At 47.5% G+C, this 16201-nt stretch overlaps 1 protein-coding gene across 7 annotated transcripts in view; it reads right to left on the bottom strand.

The window, feature by feature from the left end:
- RASSF7 (Ras association domain family member 7) overlaps window positions 1-16201 on the bottom strand; it is a 122345-nt gene that overhangs the window by 19364 nt on the left and 86780 nt on the right. For 3 of the 7 annotated variants that reach the window (XM_073347116.2, XM_073347120.2, XM_073347121.2), the window contains exons 1-2: window positions 11427-11504; window positions 1392-1546 (exon numbers count right to left, since the gene is read on the bottom strand). In XM_073347116.2, the coding sequence (XP_073203217.1) occupies window positions 1392-1546; window positions 11427-11488 (217 nt within the window). In that variant the 5' untranslated portion in view covers window positions 11489-11504. Of the gene's footprint in view, window positions 1-1391; window positions 1547-9422; window positions 9516-11426; window positions 11505-16201 lie in introns of those variants that run through there. The other 4 variants (XM_073347118.2, XM_073347117.2, XM_073347122.2 and 1 more) reach the window with 2 other exon arrangements.

Here is a 16201-nt window from a genome sequence, read left to right as displayed (position 1 = left end):
GAACCGTTTACTACAGTAAATCACGCTCAGTCACGCCTAAGCAAACCCAGCAAAAACAACGGTGTGGCTGAAGGCCCAATTACTCCTGGTGGTTCTGTGCAAGATGGAAGAACCCAGCTGGCGGCTCAGAGCCCAGGCTGACTTTCCAGAGCTGGGAGATAATTTTCTTTCTTATCTGTAAGAGTGTATGGGAAATCAGAGATCCTGATTCAGCGAAGCACTGAAGCCTGGGCTTCACTTCAAGAATCTATTTAAGACCCACTGAAATCAATGGGATGTAAGCATGCATTTAAAGGCTGTTGTGAATCTAGGCCCGAGACAATTAAATAGAACCACATTTTGGAGCCCATGTCTGCATCATTTCCTGATGCCAATGACTGACCTCACTGCCTATTTCTAATGCACAGTCTGGGAGGAAAAGGAGAAATAGCTGCAGACACCCTGCCTGTATCCGTGCTCTGCTGGGTCCTGTGGGACAGTCTACTATAGTACATGGACAGGTACTGGCCCAAGGAGGTTTCTTCTCTCCTATGAAGGAAGAGAATTTCCCTAACAGAAACACTTAGCTGTGCAAGAAAACACATACACCGCTTCAGATCTGTAGGTGTAGCCACCTCAGCCAAAGACCCTTGCACATCCACTGTTGAACTGCGGGTCAATTGTTTGACATAGTTCTCTGTGGTACGCTCCCTTTCTCCAGCAATCCCACCCCATCCTGGCGTGAGCTGCTTAGATCCCAAGTGAGGCAGTGCTGAAAGAAACAGCTGTACCAATGCAATTAAACACACTTGTGATCCCACAGACGATCGTTTGCATCATGCTGTTTATGTGGCAAAGATCTAGAGAGTTTAGCTGTGCCCTCCCTGTGGCAAAGACAGCCTCATGCTCCCTGGAGGTCTCCTGCTACCTCAACCGGAGATTACTGTGCAGATGTGGACATGAATTTAATTATGAAGAGATTGGTGGGTTCTGAGGGAGGGGGAGGGGCAGAAGCAGGACTATTTTAATGATCTTAAATTTTTAAAAGGTTGAAAGTTAAAACCTGTCATCAAAGAAGAACTGGCCTGGGTCAAGCCTTTTGTGTTAGAAGTGTAAGACTTCTAGAACTAATCCACCAGGAGGCAGCGTTGGCTGCTGGTAAGAACAGGGGACTGGAGTCAGGATTCTGGGTTCTAGTCCCATTTCTGCCACTCACTGGGAGACTCCCTTGGGCAAGTTACTTCATCTGTATGTCTCAGTTTCATCCAGCTCCAAAGTGGATAATAATCCTTGACCACACCGCAGGAAAGACTTAAGAATGTATAGAAGCACACTCTCAGGTATTGCAATTAAAATTGATGTAGGTCATTAATGAAACTTCACCAGACATGGTGATTCAACACCTTACTTACCAATGGCCCGTGCCAATGCTATGACAACCTCCTGGCATGTGGTCTGATCTGAGACGCCACACACAACCCTCTGGATACCATCGACCCAGACCTTCAGCTCCATCACCAAAGCTGCAGAGGAATTAGACTCTCTGGACCATCGCAAGGTGGCTTCCCTGTAGGGATAGAGAAACAAGCGCTTGATTTCATGTGTGCTGTCTGATCTACTGTGCCAGCCCCTAAACACTTCAGAACAATCAAATTAATAGGCATGCAAGATTCCCCTACAGAATACCCATTTGTCAAAATGGCCAAGAGGCAGTTTGTTAATGACAAGAATGGGAGTTAGCCAATGGAGCCATGTTTCGGGGGGGGCCTAAGATCAGCTACCATTTGATGCAGCCGATTTCAAAGAGCTTTAGAAGAATACAAGACATTTTAAAGGCAGAGGGAACACACCTATAATGCCAACATCTCTGTGCGATCATCCCACAGCAGCAAGCGGTATCCCACACTTGACTGGACCTAAAACCAGCTGCTTGAAACCATTCTCAGCTCAGCTCTTTGCCCCTTGCCCTGTTCCCTGGCTTCTTGTAAAGACCGCCAGAAATTAGTTTGTCTCAAAAGACATCTCGAGTCCAGGACTGGGCCTAGAGGTCAAGAAGAATTTGTTCATCCCATTGTAAACCCAGTAACATTGAGAGGTCTCAGAGAACAGTTCTAGCATCTGACAGATATCACTAGCTTGCACTTTTCACCTGACAGTCTCAGGTTAATCCTGGCTGGAATCTCTTGCTCATAGCTGGTTGTGGCTGCCAGCATTGCCACTGTCAAAGCAGACGATACGCTACACTCAGGTTTTAAGCCCTACTAGACAATAGTCTTTCTCTTGCAGTTTCACAGGCCGCCATCCACCCTGAACAAACAATGGGGATAAGATGTGCAAGTCACAATGACTCCATAATCCTCCACGCACAGGCAACTTCATGAGAAAGTACTTAATGTATCAGCTAACAGTTACCTTGCCTAGGGATTTTAAACTACATGGGGATTTTAAACCATGGGAGAACTACATTTAAACTTCTGAGCCCTATTTTAGAACAACTCATGACCACTCAGACACCACAGGAATGAATAGGGTACAATTGCCAGATGTGGCCAGCCAGCGTGACAGAGCTGGACTCAGATCAGAAACCGTGTTGAACAGTTTATAATTCAACACTGACTAGGCTCTGGGTGTATCTAGCCACCACAAATAGTGCTGCAAATAAAACCTGCAGCTCTGTTTTAGTTGCTGTTTGCCAACAATCAAATGGGCAAGGCTTTGTTCACACCCACCCTGCAGGTTAAAGGAAACTTGTGATCACAGAGTCATCCAATCAGAATGCAGAAACCATTTCATGCAACTTGGGTGACCAATCACAGAGTTTGAAAACATAGAATCATAGCAATGTAGGGCTGGAAGAGAGCTTGAGAAGTTATCAAGTCCAGTCCCCTGAGCTGTGGCATGGTCAAGTTAACCTAGACCATCCCTGACGGGTGTTTGTTCAACTTGTTTTTAAAAGCTTCCGATGATGGGGACTCCCCGACCTCCTTTGGAAATCTATTCCAGAGCTTAACTACCCTTGTCATTAGAAAGTTTTTCTAAATCTCCCTTGCTGCATTTTAAGTCCATTGCTTCTTGTCCTACCTTCAGTGACATGGAGAATAATTGCTCACCATCCTCTTTATAACAGCCCTTGATATTGGAAAACTTATCAGGTCCCCCACCTCAGTCTTCTTTTCTCAAGACTACACCTGCCCAGTTTTCCTAAGCTTTTCTCACAGGCCAGGTTTTCTAAGCCTTTTGTCATTTTTGTTGCTCTCCTCTGGACTTTTTCCAGTTTGTCCACATCCTTCCTAAATTATCACTAAGTATTTTCAACAGCCCGTAGGCTAAAATTTGTTCCCATAAAGTGACTGAACAATTAACAGACTCACCAATAAAACTCACTGTTCACAGGAAATTTGGAAGCAGAATAAAGGGGTTAGAGTTGAATAAGTTGTTCACTGCAAACATTTTAGCTAGTGCAGGCATGATTTGGCTCTGTCTACATTGGCCAGACAAAATGCCTTTTGCCTCATTGTTTCCTTGTGCTCCCAGTCTGTCTGTCTCCACCTGTTGTTGCTTGTCTTATATCTAGATTACAATCTCCTCAGGACAGTGGCTGTTTTTGTTCTGTGTTTGTAGAGTGCCTGGTATACCAGGGCCTACTCTACACTTGGGCTCCCTCAGTGGTACAGCAAAACAAAGACATAATGGGTCTGCACCTTGTTTTGGTTTATTTATAGAGTATTTAAAAGATCTGAGGTGTTTTCCAGCTTGTGCTTTTAGCTTTAGAAATATGAAAAGTGTCAGGTTGCTTCTCCCTTGTCCTTGCTGGGTGAAGCAAGGCAGGAAGCACACCAGATACCAGAAACCGATCGACAAAGATTACGTGAGCCACATCTCCAACAACAACAACGTTCCTATGGTGTGAATGTTCCTATCAAATCCAGCTTCCTATCAAAACTATGAAAAGAATCCCGAGTGAGGACATCTGGTGCTGCTACTCACACACCGGAATCCTAACTAGAAAGCCACTTTGCTGGCCACAATACCACACCTTGGTATGTTCCCTGCTGTCAGCCAAAGCAAACTCCAGAAATAGGACTTCACCCAGAAGAGACCACAATGCTCGGAGATGCCTAGAAAGTTGGGGGAGGAGGGTTCAACTCAACTAGCTAAATGCTTTGAATTCCTCTCTCTCTCCACCTAGGAACCCACTGCACTCTCTGTATGTGACTAACTCTGACATCTTAACTATTCACAGCTGTTGCCAGAAGACTGGGAGAAGGCAGGTGTAACGAGAAGCACGAGTGTTTAAGAGAACGCACTGCATACGTATCTTCTAGCGATGGATGAATTACAGATTGTCTGGAGACTTTGCCAAAGTCTATCTGAACCACAGGCACCAACTTTCCAATGTGCTGGGGTGTGCTTGACTCCCAGCTCTGCCCCAGGCCCTGCTCCCACTCCACCCCTTCCCCCAAGGTCCCACCCCACATCTTCCTGCCCCTGCTCCACCCTGCATCTTCCTGCCCGTTCTGCCCCCTCCCCTGGAGCACACCGCATCATTGCTCCTCCCCCCTCCCTCATAGCCTCCTGCACACTGCAAAACAACTGATCGCAGCGGGCGGGAACTGTTCGGGGGGCGGGGGAGGGTGCTGATTGGTGGAGTCTGCTGCTGGGCGGGAAGCACTGGGGGGAGCTGCCGGTGGGTGCTCAGCACCCACCTTCCCCCCCCCGCCCCGCCCCATGGGTGCTTGAGCGCCGGAGCACCCACGGAGTTGGTGCCTCTGATCTGAACTCTCTACATAAGGGCGATTGCAGCCTGGCTGAATGAGGAAGATTCCACAACCACCTGCTCTAGTAGGGTGGGCAGGACCACCCCAGGAATAGCTCTTCCCTACAGGATTTCAATACTTCCCCAAGCCAGCAAGGGCTGAAGTATATGATCATGGAATTTAAAAAAAAAACAAAAACAAAACCCACCTTGAAAAATACTTGGTTTGAGTTTTGGGCAAGGATGGGATGACGGAAGGAAGGGACATTTTAAAGCTATTAATTTGTATTACAGTAACCCTTAGGAACCCAAAGAAGAACATAAGAATGGCCATAGAGGGTCACAATGCCAGATGCCCTAGAGGTAATGAGCAGAACAGGTAATCATCAAGTGATCCATCCCCGGTCGCCCATTCCCAGCTTCTGGCAAAACAGAGGCTAGGGACACCATCCTGGCTAATAGCCTTGATGGACCTATCGTCCATGAACTTATCTAGTTCATTCTATAACCCTGTTATAGTCTTGGCCTTCACGACATCCTGTGGCAAAGAGTTTCACAGGATCAATACCCCATTGGGCTAAGAATCAGATAGACATAACTATGTTAGCCAAAGCAACTAGAGAAACTAACTCATGGAGACAGTCACATTGTACACAACAGTGAAGTAGGTCTATTCCAGGCCCCCTTGTCTCCCCAAAAATTTATATCTGACTGGGAACAGCTGGTTTAAAAACACTCCATGATGAATTCCAGCTGTTCTAACATGGTGCGCGTGACCAGCATGGATGGGGCTGGGTTAGAGATAGGCACAAACTGCTGATTTCAGACCAAGATAGAACCTTTTGGCAAGACTGGACATGGTTTGGACTCATCTCTAGCCTAGAAGAGTCTCTGATCTCCATTTAACCCCCTTCCACAGCAGCCAGAGTACAGACCAAGTTACTACTGGAAACTGGTTCAGGCTATTTAAAAGGGGTTCAGGTTTCCCAGCCCAGCATACACAGAACTCAGAACAAGATGGCATCTCAGTGTCTGGCTGGGTAGTGGCTGTTGAATTTTCTCTGGCAATTAGATTTTCAGCCAGAAATGTTTTCTTCCATGAGGCTGGCTCAGTGCAGCGAAAGTGCCCAAGTATTTCTGCTGAGAGCATGGGTTCTTGTGGGTTAGCTGGATTTATTTCTTCTTTTTATTTCAATTACTCCAATGAGTTGGCAACAATTCACTGGGGATTTTCCAGGCAATAACTGAAGCAGAAAAAGCAGCTCTCAGTCATTCTCCCCGCCCCAGCTGTGGGGTATAAAGGTGATGGCGTAGGTATTTTCAAAAATGTTTTGTTTACTCCCAGTTATCTTTATCTGGGAGGAAATAAAAGACCTTTACAAAACAGCATAAGCCATTAAAAGGTTTCCAAGATGTACCAGAGGAGTGTGCTGAAGAAAACCTCAGAGCTCAGATTGCCTTTGACAAACTCATCATTGTAGAAGGTCTTTGTCAGAGTCCCCCACCAAGTTTATCAGCGTCCGAGTGAAACTCGCTACTTAATGCTTTACAGTGAGACACTGGGAGGCAATTTCTATACTTGGAAAAACGTATAGAGTTAGAACAACAACCTTTCCAGTACCCTGACCCCAGGTTAGAAGAGAAGGGTACTGGAACTCCTGCGCCCATAAGTTGCAAGATCTCTCCATCCTTACCATCTAGCCACAAAGAACGGAGTATAGTCACAACCTCCTGAAAGCTATTGCGAAGGCCAGGCTGAGAACCCATGTGTTAATGCACGTGTTCTACTTAGCACGAGGTTGCCCTTAAACACAACTGTCCTTGTCCACTGTAAGGGCATATTAGTTGGTCCTGGTTAACCCTAGAGTCTTATTTGACAGGATCCAATTAGCAATAGCAAGTTTGCATCTTTATGTATATCACAAGGAAGGGTTGGAAATGCACAGTTTAAATACTGGGGATCACCCAGCGACCATGAAGACCTGAACAGACTGGTTAGCCACAGACACTGCATACAGTCTGTTCCTTACTTTAAGTGAGCCCTCTCTTTCACACATTCATCTAGTCTGAGGTGGGAGGTGTCTCCATTTCAGTTTCACCTTAGACATGTTCTAGAGTTGGCCTACTTGGGTGTGAAGTCTCTCTCATGGACTCCAGTTTGTGTGAGATCATTGGTTCTGTATGTGGTAAGCTCGGTCTTGGTTTTGCACATTCTGCAGTAGTGTCATGGTCCGCTACCATGAAGACTACTGTGGGGACTGATAGCTACCTAGCTTGCTGGAGTTTTTCACCTTCTTTCTAGTAGGCAGTATACATCACGCTCACTAATTTTTGATAAATTGGCTATTGTAGATCCCCACAGCCAAGCGCCTGGAACAATCCTAAGACTTAAAATGACCTGCCAAGGAGTTTAAATATTTGGGCTTGTGCTCTTTATTATGTACAAAGGCAGGCCTGAAAGCTGAGTCTTTTAAAGCTTCCTTCAACTGCTTTTGCTTTTTTAAAACCCTAGAAAGTCAGCTCTGATCTTCCCTGGATTTGCTGAGAGGGCCTATAAGTTGCCTTTGAGAATGCATGTGGTGAGCTCTCCTGCCTTAACCCAGGAGGCTCTCAGACTGGGGTCTATGGAGAACTGGCTGCCCATATGATGCTAGTGCCTTCTCAGTTCCAGCTCTACAAAAGGCAGCTAAAAATAGTTTCTTAACATGGCTTTTTCACGTGAGCCATCGCTTTAGTTGCCACAGGCCTATTATTCAATCAGCAGGAGGGCATGGTGTCCTGACGTGCTGCACACAACAAGCAAGTGCATAAGAGGAGGGCTGCATGAGGGAACTAGATGCGACAGACACTCAGCTTTGGTTAAAAATGCATTTCTAGCCCTTCTTCCATGCAAAAAGCCTTACAAACAATCCCAACACAAATAGACTATTAGGCCTCAACGGAACAAGCAGCTGAGCCCAATTTAAGCAGCATACCTGGGATGATAATTTGTTGCATTCCTGCAGTGCCTAACAGCTCCAACTAAGATCAACTGTGCTCGGTGCTGTATATACACTAGTAAGGGATAGTCCCTCCTCCAAAGAGCTTACAGTCTAAATAGACAAGGCGTTGTCCGGTGCTAGGGGAAATAGAGGCACAGAGAAGGTAAGTGACTTGCCCAAGGTGATACAGCACGTCAGTGGCAGAGCAGGGAATAGAATCCAGCCTCTCAAATCCCAGTACACTGCCCTATCCACTGGACCGCCACTGCTTCGAAGAGGATTCCTTCCACCCCAACAGTTTTTGGGTCAAATGAGAATCATCATGCCAACCGTCCCCAAAGTCAGGTTTTTACAGTGATGCAATCAATGGCAAATAGGAAGTCAGAAAAAAATGGGTCTGCAGGCTGGCCCAGAAGGGTGGCTTTCTTGATGATGCTAAAGAAATGCAAGTATGTATGCGAGAGAACATTTTTAACAAGCAAGCCACAACATACATATTTCCATTAGCTAGCGAAAGCCATGTAGCCATGTTTATTGATCCATAATTCTCAGATCTATCAGAAGGTTCCTTATTTGCACTCCTCACAAGTATGCCTGCAGAGCACAACTCCTTATAGAAAGGAACCCTTTGGAAGCATGGCAGGGCTGGTCAAATTCTAAGGCTTTTGCCAGTTTTTCTCCACAGGTTTCTACAGGACCATGGTTCTAAATTAGGCAATGGATGCTCAACGCCAACAGTTTCATATAGAAATAAACACACCATGTCTAAGAGCATGATAAATACGATGTTGCAGATAAATACGATGCTGTAGATGGCCAGGGGTATTGAAAATTGAAACACTTCCTGCTTCGCAATACTCCTAAGACACCCAATAGTGACCAGCTATTTTCCCCAACACTTAGGGCCCTAGTCAAAGTTCATTGCAATTGGTGGATGCTCTTTTCATTTGTTTCAATGTCCTTTGGATCTGGCCTTTATTCAAGTGGACAGTTCACGTGCATCGCTCTGGTCTCCTGCAAATTCAGCTGTGCCGATGCTACTTTCCACGATGTGTTTTCTCCCACAAGGCCCAATCCTGAAGGCGCCAAGTACGTCCTGAAGGGGGCCAAGAGTTGCTCACCACTCTCGGCTCCCATTGGCTTCCTCTCTCCGGAGATGGTCTGTGTACAGCCACCACACTGTATTTTTGTGCTGGTAGGCACAGAGATAAAGACTGGGCAGTATTTCCTGAACTGGGCAAGCACAACTTTTCACAGGGAGCAGTTAGTATCACAGCTGCCTTCTTCCCCGCGCGAGGCGAGGCGAGACACTCCTGTCACAGCTCATTCAGCATGACCCGTGGAAACTCGCACCCAGTTGCACAAGCACAGCTACTGAGTCACGCTGCTCAGAAGGATTTACAGGCAACACTTAGTCTGTGGCATCTGAGAGCAACCACTCTGACCCGATCGCAGCCTCCGTGCTGAGCCATTGCCTTCAGTGCAGAGCACAGCATTCAGCCAGTCACCCCAAGGAAAGTCAGACTCATAACAACTAAGGACTTGTTTCAGTTTGTACCATTTCCCATCCTCGTTACCAAGAAACTAGGTTCATGCTGGGCCATTCTCCCTAGTAACAATCCAGTGGCACAAGAACAAGAAATATGTATTTCCACTGCTGGGAGAGTCTGCAAGAGAATAAGGTTTATGCTAGTTTTTATTCTTACCAATCCCCTATGTTGACTGGCCCTGGTTATGTCACCTCATTCTCACAGGTTTCCGAGACTGTAATAGTAGCTGGAGTCAATCTTTGGGCCAGAAGCACTTTTCTAATTTCTTGCTTCCCCCTTCATGCTTTGTTAGAATAAAGGAGACATCCTGTTAGTCTGGATGCAGCGCTAAGTCTGCACTTGTATCCTCCTTGTTCGTCCCCTTTCTTTCGAGCCCAGCCTTGCAGGAACAAGGTTCTAAAAGAGTCACCTGCCCCAGCTGCAGTCCAGAGCGTCTTCCATAATTGCGCCCAAGCTGCAGATCCTCTGAGGCACTGCCCAAGTCAGACGTCCACATGCACAAGTGTAACCAGAGCACAGGAAGAGCCACGCTACGCCAATGGGTCCCATCTGCTTCCAAGCCCACCACAAGGCCCTTTTGACAGAGTGGGTTAGTCACATTGACAGCAGAACCCAAGAATGTTTTTCAGGAGACACTGACTCATGGGTGACTCAGGACCCACCTGTACCAATCATCCCTGCAATGACGTCGCCACACACATAGCCTCAGAGTTGGCTCCCCACCTGGGCTCACTACCAAAGCCGCTACTTGTCCATATCGCCCAAGGCACCATCAGCCTGTGCCAGGCTTTCCACCCCCCCAGTCCCACTCTGCATGACTCAGGCAGAGGAGGAAGTGGAGTGGCAGGGATGCCAAATAAACAGACCTGGCAATATAGGAGTCAAACGATCAGGAGGGAGGAAGAGCAAGAGAGTAAGCCAATAGGGGACGGAGGGTGAGGGTAGACACGGAACGGGGTAAAAGAAGACACACCAGACAGAGAACCCCAAGCTAAATATTAAAGTTCTCAGCTCCATGGGAGGAACAGGACTTGGGAGGAAAGGAGGAGGAGAAGGATCAATATTTGCCCCACAGAAACCTCAGCGACTACCGATTTCCCTCACACATAAGGCAATATCATCAGCTAGACTGCAAATATGGTCTTCTGCTAGGACTTCTATCCCATCGTGTTATTTCTCGGATGGACGGTGGTGACAGGTTCCCTCCAAACCCACAACATTGCTTGCACCATGGCTACACGCCTCATAATCAGCCTACTGATATCACTTCAGAAGGCGACGGAGAGCAAGGTCCACAAAATTACGAGTTTATGTCATTACTCTGGTAGAGAGAACTGGCTTAGTCCCCCCCACCCCAAGGAGGTCTGCTATCTTAAAGGGACAGCATGAATTTACACCACATTGCTTTTTTTATCCTACTATTGATATAACACACACAACTATAATGAAAAGATTAGAGGAAAAAATACTTCCTTGAATCTTCTGCACTTGGCAATACATCAAATAGCCCATTTCACAGTTTACTGTTGGTGCAAATCTGAGTCAGTGACAGAGAAGAGAAAAACATTTAAATAAATAGGACATTAACCCCTCCTTCCCCCAAAAAGGCACAGGGATTCGGGGCAGCTAGTTGGTAACTCAAGCTACATTTCACTCATTTTTTAAATTGCCTGTATTTCAAGTGGACAGCGTTCCTTTAATCCATTGGTAATCCTTCCCTTGCCTGCGTGTCACATTTTCTAAATGGATTGTTCTGTAGCAATGTCAGGTTCGAGGCATCAGAATTTCTTGGAAAGCATTTAACAACTGAATAGACCATCTGGTTGTTACACCCCCTCTCGCTGTCAGGTGGAGGAGGGAGATTAGCTCATACATTTGGTCTTCAAGGCAAAAACTGGTTCCTTGTTACGTGGCAGTGCCTATCTGACTGGACAATCCAGGTTGAGTCAAGGCACCGGCAGTTTGTACCTTGATGTGGCTAGGTGAGGTCAGCCCTATACCCCTCATCTGCAGTTGACCTTGTCTAGCTACACTGCCTTACAAACTACCTGTGCCTCGTCTCCACTAGGATTTTATAGTCTGACAGGTATTGCTGAAAACACACACTCTGTTTCGCAAGGTAGACATTAGCTATCGAAAAAACACAAAAATCAGACTCACTTGCCGTTCTTCAATAGGCAACGAGGAAAAGCTGGACGGCACAGCGTTGTGTGTGTACCCATCTACTTCCAGACACACACAGCTGTTTTCATGCCCTGGTAGCAAAGTTTACTTTGAGCATGTCAGAAAAAAGCGTTTAGCCCTATTGCCATTTGCTATAGCCCTAGCCAGCTGATTACTTCTGGCAATCATTAACCCACATTCCTCCAGCAGTCTCCCTCCCAGGGCACAAAGGGGGTGGGGTGGCGGGGGGGGGGGGGGGGGGGGGGGGAAGGAACCAGCTGAACTGGAGCTAATCATAAAGCAGGGTTGTTTTTTAAAATCACTTAAAATAGCTACAGTGACTAACAATTCTCTTCTGTTTATGGCCAACATAAGACTCCTTCCCTCACCCCAGGTAAGTGATTCTCTGCCCTGGCCTATTTTGGTGAGGAAGCAATACCAGCAGGCAGCATGGACAGCAAATAGAACAAACCGACCTCCCCGAGTCTCCCTAAAAAGAAGGGCTTGTCTTCTAACTGGAAGTTAAACCTTTGGGGGTTGTGTTGTCTGAAAAAACAAATACATCATCTCTTCTGCCTTCTACACCAGCCATGGACATCTCCTTGAAGCCTCTCTCTGTTCTCTTCCTGATTCTCTTCTCCACTGGTGCCCTCTACAATCATCCTCAGGTGACCTCATCCACTGCCCTGGTTTTGTACTTGTGCACCAACAAGTTCAAACCTACCTGCCCACCCCTGCCCTCTGCCCAAGCTGAGGGCAGATCCTCATGGAGATCCTGCCACTTCCTTGTACAAAACATGGCAAAAACTAAACTCATGGTTCCGCCAACACCCTCTTCCCCATCCCTGTTGCCGTCTCCTCTAAAACAGCGTTTTTCAAAGTGCAGGTCGCAACCAAGTACTGGGTCGTGGCATGTCAGGCACTGGGTCGCTCTGGTCAGCACCGCCGACCAGGATGTTAAAAATCCCATTGGCAGTGCTGCCCAGCTACCTGTTCCCACACCTCATTGTGCCCCAGAAGTGGCCAGCAGCGGGTTCGGCTTCTAGACAGGGGGCCACAGGGCTCCACGCGCTGCCCCTGCCCCGAGCACTGGCTCCGCGCTCCCATTGGCCGGAGCTGGGGGGAGGCAGTGCCTGTGGGCGAGAGCTGTGCAGAGCCGCTTGCAGTACCTCCGCATAGGAGCTGGACCTGCTGCTGGCCGCTTCAGGCGTAGCACAGTCCGCGGTGCCGGGACAGGCTGGAAGTCTGCTTCTGCACCCCGCCTGCGCCGCTGACTGGGAGCCGCCAGAGGTACGTCTGGGCCCCAACGCCGCGCTCCAATCCCTTGCCCCAGCCCTGCATCCCCCCCCCAACCCGGAACCCCTTCCTGCACCCCAAACCCCTCATCCCGGCCCCACCCCAGAGCCTGCACCCACAGCCCAGACCCTCTCCTGCACCCCAACCCCCTGCCCCAGCCCTGAGCCCCTCCCGCACCCCAAATCCCTCATCCCCAGCCCCATTGGGTCACGGGCATCAACAATTTTCTTCAACTGGATCCCCAGAAAAAAAGTCTGCAAGTGACTGCTCTAAAACCTCTCATTGCTCAGCCTCCTAATGCTGGGGTTGCCTTTGCCTCCTCCTCATCTCGCCCCCAAATGCTCACTGGTTCTTTTTGTTGCTTCTCCCTCTAAAGGCCTTTCTAAAATTCATCCCTTCATTCCTCACCTCCCAATCCCAAGATCAGGCTCTCTCCTTCCTCTCCTGTTGCCTCCGTGACTCCCCTCTCCCCAACCTACCCAACATCCAGCACCTAACACGAACACTTTCCCTCCCTCCTGCCCTGACCAAAGCACCTCTCTCCTCAAGGCCCTTCACCGGTGGCCTACGTGTAAACTCCTCCTGGGCTACATTTTCTGAGGAAAAGGGGCTGTTATTTTTTAATATTAACTACAACCAGTATGTAAAGGGGAAGTAGGTGCAAGTGTAATGTTCTTAACTTCTATCATGCACTTCAGAAGTAACATTTGATTTTAGTTCTGCCTCAATTGTAGATAAGCTTCTTTTTTTTTTTAAACTTATGGCCTCCATCTGTCTATTATCCAGTAGAAGTTCTTAAATGTTCCCCAGTAAGAGGGCTTGAAGAAAATCCAGCACTGAAGTCATATAGCAATCTCTCCCAAATAAGTACTGTCATCTTCAAAATTTCAAACTCTCATTTTAAACATACTATATTAAGTTTCTAGGCTTGTGAAGGTGACCTTCCAAATGCAGTTCCAGTACCTCTGCTGGTATTCATAGCTCTGCCAAGCTGTAAAACCCAGATCAGAATTCCCTCAATTTTCAGGGATGCTATTCAGAATCCTATAGGCAGCACTGAAACTGACAAGAATAGGGTCAATTTCTCGTTGTTGCTTTAGAAAGCTACAAGCAGCAGCAGCACTGGCAGGCAGTGGACCTACCCCTATGGACTCCCAAAAATCAGAGATTAAGGGAAGGATAGAGTGCAAAAGACATTCCCACAATACAGCAACAAACAAGAGACAAGCCTGCTTGACACTGAAACATTAGATTTTCCTAGCTACATCGCTCAGAGCTGTGAAAAAGTTCATGCCTTGAGTACCATCATGAGGTTAACCTAATCCCCAGTGTAGATGCAGCTAGGTTGATGGAAGAATTCTTCTGTCAACCTAGCTACTGCCTCTTGGAGAAGTGGACTTAATTTTATTAAGATGATGTTGAAGTAAAAAGAAAACGGTACAGAGTTTAAGCATAGACGTTTCTGGTTATCCGGGAATAAGGTACAGATTATCAAGGGCCTGGCTGGGATGATTTAACTGGGAATTGGTCCTGCTTTGAGCAGGGGGTTGGACTAGATGACCTTCTGGGGTCCCTTCCAACCCTGATATTCTATGATTCTATGAAGGGGTGCAAAATTCGGTTTAGGAACGGGTGGCATAAGGAATACATAATCTGCAATCTCCCCGATTGGGAGTAAAAGTTTAACGGGTCAAAGTACAGACATTGAGATATGAGGGTATGTTGTTCATATAATGACTATGTTCGGGTGTGGAGTGAGCGGATACGATGAGGAGGATGGATTGACCCTCATTTGGTGGGATTTAATGTTCAGTGAGTTTATGGTTCCCGTTCATATGGTCCAATGGAAAAGTCTCTCCGTCCCTTTCCCATAGTTGATGCACGATGTCGTACAATGGAAAAGCCCCTTCTGTCCACGTAGGAAGCGTCTACACAGCTGCATCACCGTGGCTGTACCATTGCAGCGACTGTAGTGTAGACATACCCCAGGTGGCAGAGCAGCAGAGACCATTCTCAGCAGCAAGAGGTTTAGAACGGGAGACAGAGAAGCAAGGAGAAAAAAAGAATGTGAGGGAGTTTTTTTGCTTGTTTGTTTTTAAAAGCTTGAGACATTTATTGTTAATGGAAGTTTGTTTCAGTCACAGGTAGGGCCAGGTGGTCGTTCCTCTCCCTCGGCTTCCGCAGTAACACCCTGTGCAGAGGATGGAGCTCAAGGGATATCAGAAATACAAGCACTCGTCACTGGCCCAGCAATTCCTGAGGCCTTTGAATTTGTCTAACACTTACTAGCCAAAGGCTAAACACTACAGATGAAACTCCCAAGCGGCGTCTAAGGAGAGGACCCTGGAAGGAATCTCAGCAGCTCCGAGGGTATTTGTTTTGCATTAGGACACTGGGATCCCCATCTTTCTCATCAGTCTGTGTGCTAACAGGTTTAGTCTGCTGTCAACGTTCATGCCCACTGGTGAGGATTTTTGAGGGGGGGGGACAGGGAAAGAAGTGGAAGAAAGATAAACAATAGGGACGGACACACGCTTTCTGCCTGAGTTAAGTTTATTCACTTCCTACAGCTGACGTCTTTCATGCAGTAATTGCGTAAACTTCTCCAAAGCTACTAAGCGTGTGCGTGTGCGTTCACCTCCTACAAGGAGGAGGGGAAAGAGGGCAGGCGGGGCCACTTCATTCTGCTCCAATCTACTTTTGCCGATTTTCTTATAATCCATGATCTATTTCCATCAGAGATGGGCATGCTCTCTTACCATGTAAGGAACATTTAAATTCTTCAGACTGCTTCAAAACACATCTACCAAAAATCCCAAGACACCCTTCCCCAGGCACAAAACCTGCTGATAGAACAGGATCTGCCCACCAAACTGCCTTTTCAGCATAGCCTCAGCTTTTAACAAGATGGGCCTCAAGCCTTTTGTGTCTATCCCTCCCTCTTCTTAATCCACCCCTGCCCAATTCTTCCCTGTGCAACCAACTGTGTGCAAGGCACGCCCTTGTTTTAGGACTTAGGCAGGGGAGGTGGGGTTGGGAGGCTCAGCATACAAGAGGCCTGGTTTAGAGGGCAGGGGTTCCCCCCACCTGCACTCAGCCAACCTATCAAGAGTGTCATTGGGACAGCTGCTGCCCACACAGCTCCTTCAGGTGAGCAGTTTACAGCGGTCAGGGGTACCAAAAAAATGGGACAAATACACTGGAAAGAGTGACCAGGGTGTCCCAGGGACACACGATCATCAAATTCACACTACTCCCTAAACATCCCCACCCTTCCCTTCCCACGGGCCAGGTGTCTTCTCCCCATCTTTCAAATCCCTCCTCAAAACCCACTCCTTTGGCTTGGCTTTCCACTCCTCCCATCTCAACCTGCCTCAGCCTTAAGAGGCCACATAGAACCGATGTGATTCACCTGCTGTTTATTAGGATTTAATCCTCCTCCCTCCATGGTCTCTCGTGTTCTGCCTTCATCCAAA

The sequence above is a fragment of the Lepidochelys kempii genome, chromosome 6, assembly GCF_965140285.1.
Source record: "Lepidochelys kempii isolate rLepKem1 chromosome 6, rLepKem1.hap1, whole genome shotgun sequence".
Lineage (NCBI taxonomy): Eukaryota > Metazoa > Chordata > Testudines > Cheloniidae > Lepidochelys > Lepidochelys kempii.
The sequence above is the reverse complement of the archived record's forward strand: the minus strand, read 5'-3'. Positions and strand labels throughout refer to the sequence as shown.